The 7,852-nt window shown below is 34.4% G+C and overlaps 1 protein-coding gene across 1 annotated transcript in view; it reads left to right on the plus strand.

Moving 5' to 3' along the window:
* Positions 1-7,852, plus strand: part of PGAP1 (post-GPI attachment to proteins 1) — a 141,317-nt gene that overhangs the window by 65,232 nt on the left and 68,233 nt on the right. The window contains exons 9-11 of the mRNA XM_006862046.1: positions 2,175-2,221; positions 3,012-3,063; positions 6,966-7,043. Coding sequence (XP_006862108.1) covers positions 2,175-2,221; positions 3,012-3,063; positions 6,966-7,043 — 177 coding nt within the window. The remainder of the gene's footprint in view (positions 1-2,174; positions 2,222-3,011; positions 3,064-6,965; positions 7,044-7,852) is intronic.

Here is a 7,852-nt window from a genome sequence, read left to right on the forward strand (position 1 = left end):
CTCAAGAACAGATTTGATGGATTAGACACAAATGATAGAAACCCAGAGAGTTGTCAGATGACATCAAGAACATCATACAGGAAGAAAGCAAAGTGTCATTTAGAAGACAAGAAAGAAAGAAAGAAAAGAAAAAAGTGGATGACAGAAGAGACTCTGGAATTTGATCTCCAATGTAAGCTATCACATAATTCACAATAAAACATTAAAAAAAAAAAAAAAAAACAGAATACAAAAAAAAAGGGGGAATTAGTTTAATCTTACATTCCAGATCAGAGGACCCTAGGGCCATCAAGAGGGACAAGCATGAGCAGAACATGGGACCCTAACCAGAGAAGCAGCAATACCAGAGATGGAGGCAGAGGTGATGGCATGGAGAGAGAGAGAGCAGCTGAGGACTCTAGACTCATGCAATGAGAAAAGCTGTGTGTTGGCAGGCAGGAGACTGGCTTGAAAATGTGCCCTTTGGTTGTTTAAATGATTATATATTCCTGCGTGTTTTTGTACATAAAAAAGGAATGGAGGCAAATACTGTTACCTGACGGTGCATGCAGGGGATTGTAATCATTGCAGGGAAACAAAATACAATTGTTTGAGTGTAAAACTGATGTTCTCCCATGGTAACTATCACTCAATTCACAATAAAAACTTAAAAAAAAAAAAAGAACATGGCATCAGAATTGGAGGAAGACTCATTAATAACCTCTGGTATGTAGATGATACAACTTTGCTTGCTGAAATTGAAAAGAACTTGAAATACTTGCTGATGACAATTAAAGGCAACAGCCTTCAGTATGGATTGCACCTCAATGTAACGAAAACAAGAATCCTCACAACTAGACCAATAAATAACATTAGGGTGGTAGTGATGGCCATGTGCCATGGAGTCAGTTCCAACTCATAGTGACTCTGTACAGGGTTTCCAGGACTGTAAATCTTTATAGGAGCAGAAATTATCATCTTTCTCCCACAGAACAGCTCATAGTTTCAAACTGCTGACCTTGAGGTTAGCAGTCCAATTCATAACCACTACGCTACCAGAGCTCTTTAACATCATGGTGAATGGAGAAAAGATTGAAGTTATCAAGTATTTCATTTTACTTGGATCCACAATCAACACTCATGGAAATAACTGTCAAGAGATCAATGTGTATTACATTAGGCCCATCTGCTGCACAAAAAGCCTCTTTAAAGTGTTCAAGAGCATTGATGCCGTTTTTAGGACTAAGGTGTGCCTAACCCAAGCCTCGTATGCGTGCTCAACAGTGAATAAGGAAGACCTTAGAATAATCAATATATTTTAATTATGGTGTTAGGGAAGAATATTTAAAGTTCCATGTTTTTTCCTCTTTTCTTTATTCTTGGAAAAATGCCCTAAAATTGTATTTAAGTTCTATGAGGGAACTGTGTCCAGTTCACTATTTTCTCATAGGAGTTGGCATAATTTCTTGGACCCTAAAATGAAGTATATAAATATTAGTTGAATAAAAGGATTAATTTCTTCACAGTCTTATTTGTAATTCAAAGGAAATTTTATTTCAGCTGTCTGAACAGTGCTTCTTATCCTTTAGTAGGATTTCTCATTGATCTTAGGAGTATTTCAGTAGTTTAGTTTCCTGATATCAGAACATTGCTCTCATTATTCCCATAAAAGGTTAGAGTGAATATTTTAGGTCTTAGTGCTCCATAAGGAGTCCTGGTGTGGCACTGTAGGATAAGTGCTCAGCCACAGATTCAGTTTAAACCCCAAGGTCGGTGGTTCAAACTCACCAGTACTCCTTGGAAACACACTATACAAGGTTGCTCTGAGTCAGAACTGACTCAACGGCACTTAACAACAATGCTTAAAAATGGCTGAAGCTAAATACAGACTATTTTTTAACTATCATAAACGTCTTTGAAGCATTTGTACTCTGCTATGATGTGGTAAGAACCAGCTTTAGTCTTGATCTCATGGAATTGTTTTCTAGTTTGCCTACTTATCGGTGTTGATATAAACCTTCTTTGTTTACTTTTGACCTATTGACTAGTGAGCACATCTTGGATGTTTGTAAATAACGAACTACTATTTTATGTTTCCATTGCTCCTATTTACCTTATCATATAGTAGTAAAATGTAGAAGATGTCTATTTTTATATACTATTTAGTGTGCTTTATTGTATTCCTTAATCAACAGGATACAAATAGTTGGATTTTTGGATGCATAAACAGTACTTCTATGTGGTAAGTCTTTTTTAACCTTGGGCTCGTCACTTAATTTTTCTCAACATAAACTATTGAAAACTCACACTTTTAGAATAGCTTCATACATTCTTATGTTCATTTTGTTGATAAATTAAAGTATTGATTTTTAAATTAAAAAAATAAGTAAACTTAATGCAAATATTAAAACTAGTTTGTTGTGGGGGAAAGCAAATTTTTGTTGTTATTTTTAACATAACAGATTATGTATAAAATTATATAGTATAGTCCCATTGTATAGTGGGAGTCCTGGTGTGGTGTTGTAGGATAAGCACTGAAATGTTAACCACAAAGTCAGCAGTTCAAACCCACCAGCCACTCCTTGGAAGCACTGTACACAATCACTATGTGTTGGACCCAACTTGATGGCACGTAATTACAGCAATAGCAACTATATAATGGAACTAGGTAAACAGCATATATTGCATTAAACTTTAAATTCAGTTTAACCGATAGGTCTATAGTTGATTTCTTCTTCCTGTGAAGCTTATTTATAATACGTAATATTTTAATATATCTGTCCTTTCATTATCTTTTTTTTTTAAGGAATTGAATTCTTTATTTGCGATATCCATTAAACATTGTTATTCTATATTTCTGTCAGGAAGGCAGTTTTCTCCTGTTATCTGTTTTGTTTTGTTTTATAAACAACAACTTGAATTCTCTTGTATGAAAGGGCTACAAATATACATTTGTTAACCAACCATAGTACAGATATTTTGCTTTACAATTTGCACCTAAGATCTTTCATATCTTTTCATATTTTTCAAAGCCAACAAGGAGTTGATTTATCATGGAAAGCTGAACTGCTGCCAACAATAAAGGTAAATTATGACTTTAAGCCTTAATATCCAGGTGAAAGATATTTGACCATATACAGGCATTTCAGAGTATACTTTTATTAATTCATGTAGACATGAAATAAATCTGAGATTTGCTAACCTACATTTTAGAAATGATTCCTCTAGAAATACATATGATGAAAAATAACCTGCAATTACTATTGTTTCTCACTTTCAGAGATAAAAATTACAATATAATACTTTAAATGCAATTAAATATCTAGATGTTAAAGCACCAGATCGGAAGAGGTCAATGGATTTTTCTAAGATTAAATTTGAATATATGTTTGGTGTGATATGTGTGAAAATATAAGCTGGATGGTATGCTTAGAATTGAGAGGACCTGCAGTAGAGAAGTGGAAGCCTCAAAGACACATAATTGATTTCCAGATCAGCTTCAACATCACTTTGTAGTCAAGTACCTGGGTAGCCTTATGTATCTTATCTAATATCCCAGAGGTGGCTAATGATTTCCTTAAGTAGCTTTAGCAGGTGAGCAACCTTTTTTATGAAAGAATAAGCACATTATCAGAATCTTATTGACATTCAAGTAATTCTAAAATTTGATTTTTTTATTCAAAAATCTGTTGTAATTTCCAAATTGTATTTATTATGACTATCTATATATGCCAGGAATGATAATTTTCAGTCTTCAAATATATTTGCAATTTAGAAATAAAATATGTCTTCATAATGAATACTAGACACATAGACTTGAAAGTGAAATCATCTGATTGGTCCAGCTTCCCGCTCAAATTTATCTGGTTATTTGTGATCGTAATACTTAATTTTATTTGTATATATAGTCAAGTCTTGATATTAAGTGTACTAACAAAGAGGAATGATGGTAGAATGAATATTTGCAAGTCATATACAACTGACTTTGGAATGGTTGCAATTTTTCCAACAAAATTGTCACGTTTGTCCATCTTGTTTGGTGCCTGATTCATTCATGTGACTTTGTTCTTATGAAACAAATGTGGTAGAGAACTAATTTGACTCATATGAACATTTTTCAGATCTCTCACTGGTTTAACCTAATCTTCCATGCAGAACAAAAGAAACAAAACTATTAAGATATACTTACTGGTGAACTGGTCTTAAGATAAATTAATTATATCCTTGAATTTCCAATTTAGTGTACTATCCAGTATATGCACCCTGATGTGTCAGAATAAGTATGGACTGGTAATTGCAAGGTCAGCAGTTCAGACCCACCAGCCACTGTCAGAAACCTTATACAGCATCTCTATGAGTCAGAATCAACAACAGTCCTTTTGTAGAGCTGTCTGTGGTGGCATAGTGGGCCATGTATTGGGCTACTAACCACAGGGTCAGAAATTTTAATCCACCAGTTGCTCGGCATGGGAAAGATAAGGCTTTCTACTCCCATAAAGATTATAGCCTCAGAAACTCTATGAAGGGTCATTATGAGTCAGAACCAACTCAGCAGCTCACAACAACATTCAATTTATAGGACTCCTAGTGGTGTAGTGGTGAAGCAGTCAGCTGCTTACTGAAAGGTCAGAATTTCAAACACACCATCTGCTCCATAATAGAGATGTAGCAGCCCGCTTCTGTAAAAATTTACTGCCTTGGATACCCTACCATGGGGCAATCCTGCTCTGTCCTATAGGTATGAGTTGGAATCTACTCAGCTGCATTGGGTTTGGGTTTTGTATTTTTTAATCCAGTGTATAACTTAAGAATTACTACAGAATAAATTGTTAAAAGCATGTTCACCTGTCATAATGAACATGATTAAATCACTGAACTCTATAAACTACATCTGAAGATTATTGGATGTTGGATGGCAAATATTTTGTTACCAGTGCAACCCATTGCTGTCAAATTGATTCCTACTCATAGCAACATTACAGTATAGCATAGAATTGCCCCATATGGTTCTCAAAGCTATAAATCGATAGCAAAACAGATTACCAAAACTGGCTCACGTAGAGTGGATGGTGGGTACAAACTGCTGACCCTTTGGTTGACAACCAAGCATTTGAACCACTGTGCCACCAGGGCTCCTTGTTTTGTTACATACTAAAAAGCAAAACCTTGCTGTAGTGTCAATTCTAACTCATAGTGACCCTATTTACCAAAATGAAGAAAACAAAACAAAACTATTAAAATGTATTTTGCCCCTATTTTTTAAAAAGTTGCCCTCAAATCATAAAATCCTTATTAAAAAAAACAAACTCCAAAGATTAGATAATGTATTCATCTAGCTCTGGGCCACTCCATTGTTTACTCTGAGTGTAAGAAACAGCTGACTGAACAGCAGGAGAACAAGCTATTGTAACTGCTTGCTTTTTATAGTGAAGCTGGGAGATATTAGCAAAAAAGTATTAGAATATTCTGCAATTTTTAAATGTTCTCAGTTGAAAATAATTGTAGCTATTAAATGTAGATAAAGTTTCACATTTTAATGAATATTAAAATTATGTATAATTTTGTTAGCCATTTATAAAAGGTTCACAGAATTATTTTGGCTGGAAAGGAAGGATTAAAATGAGATAATTAATGAATTTTTTTTCATAATAAGAATATCTCAACAAAAATCATGTCAGATAAGAATCATATTCTCAGAGATCTCTGCTGACTTAACTATTAATAAATAAATAAAAACCTCTGGCAAAACACTTTAAAATCAAGCACATTTCATTCTTGAGAATAAGTATTCAAAAGATAGTAGAGTAAATGGTTAACAGTATATTCTAGTTCTTCCTAATTAATTTACCTTTCATACTATCTATATATTTATATTAGTCTCATTTGCCTCTTGCTATGGTGTGCTTGGCCCTTTTAAGGCCCCTTAGTAACATTCAAACTTATAAGCTACAGCAGAGACTTTGGTAAGCAAGTCTCGGGTAAAGCTCTGGGATTTATCTCTGATAAACACACTTCCAGGTGAATATAGTGCAGGTTATAATGGGTCTACTCATCGACGGTTCTTTGACTTTAGCACTCTGTTCTACCTGTTCACATTGGTGTACCTGGAGAAGAATGGAAAAAGCAGTGTCTGAAAAATGGCTTAGTGCAAACATTGTGAAAGCACATGCTACATGTGCTTTTGTGTCAGCAGCTAGAAAAAAAGTTGGATTTGTAGCTTGACTCTTTTTTAAGTAGATCTGTCTGTTCATTCCTCAAGATATGGACTGTATATAGGACTATAGTTGTAGTTGTTGTTAATACCATCGAGTTGGTTCCAACTCATAAGTTTGACCTGCCGACTTTGTGGTTCAGGTTGACCTTGCAGTCCAGTGCTTTATCCCATAGTATCTGGCCTAAATTTCAGAAGAATAGTTGTTCAGTTAGCGAAGTATATCATTAGCTTTATTGTGTCTTTATGTTATTTACTAAATAGATTCCAGGGAATAATGTTTATATATATTTGTAGCCCCCAATTCATTATTACTTGGGCTCCATCAGGATTATATGAGGTTAGTTTGTAACTGTATCAGCATGTTTAGCATCCGTTCATTCATCAACTATTGAGTGCTCTTCTTCATGTATTATCAAACTATAAAAGTAATATCATACCACTATAAATAACAAATAGTCAAGTTACATAAAGAATGTCATAAAATCTGGCTATATTAATTTGAAATAGTTAAATTCAGGGTTAAATGACATTTATTTTATGAGATATAACATTGGCAGTCCCTGTTTAAGATAACTATTAGGATTTTGACTTTCACCATGACTATTAACCTAGAAAATACATGAGAGCAATTATAGTAAATGTTAATGTCATTTGAAATCTGATTTTTAATAACTAATAAGTAAGAAATGTTTGTAGTTTACCTTTCTTTATATGCATTAAACCCTAGATACCCTAAGAGATTAAATCATCTTTTAATTTTTATCTTTTTCAGTCTCTGACATTAAGGCTTCAAGACTATCCTTCTTTGTCTCATCTTGTCCTCTATGTACCTTCTATTCATGGAACTAAGGTAATAAATGAATTAATATTGTTACCAGAACATTTGAGAGATATACATGCTTAATTTTTTATTTATTGTATGATGAATTTTTCTGAATAAGGCTTATCTAAAACAATGAACAGTTTAGCAAGCCACATAGTACTGTTAAGTCATTAGGATCTTCTACTCTAACTTGAACTAAGTAAAATAAACCAACTAGTTCCAATTAGGAACTAGTTGCACATTACGTATCTGTCTTTCAAAAGCAATTAATTATCGGTTACACTTTTAAATGGTAGTGTAGTGGTTACGAATCGGACTGCGAACCTCACGGTCAGCAGTTCGAAACTACCAGCTGTTCTGCGGGAGAAAGATGAGGCTTTCTGCTCCCGTAAAGATTTACAGCCTGGGAAATCTGTACAGGGTCGTTATGAGTCACAACCGACTCCACGGCACACAGCCACCACCACCCTTTTAAATGAGGGAGCTTAAAAAGAGGAAAAATTCCATTATCCTTTTATTCTATTTTTTCCGTGAACTTTTTGAGGCAACCGTATATATATATGACTGTGTCAGGAATTATAACAGGAACACACATCAGAAAAACACAAACCCTATTCTCAGAAAGCTGCACACTATTGGACAGTGGTAGAAAAATATATTTGGTAAGAGAAGAGAGTGAAAACGAAAGTTGTTTCCGACTCATAATGACCCTATGCACCATAGAACAAAATACTTTATGGTCCTGTGCACTAGTGTTCCCTTTGCGTTTCAGTCCATTGCTGCTGCCCAGTGGATCCCAATCCATCTCGCTGGATGTCTTCCTCTTTTTCACTAAC

Source organism: Chrysochloris asiatica, unplaced genomic scaffold (assembly GCF_000296735.1).
Source record: "Chrysochloris asiatica unplaced genomic scaffold, ChrAsi1.0 scaffold00045, whole genome shotgun sequence".
In the NCBI taxonomy this organism is placed as follows: domain Eukaryota; kingdom Metazoa; phylum Chordata; class Mammalia; order Afrosoricida; family Chrysochloridae; genus Chrysochloris; species Chrysochloris asiatica.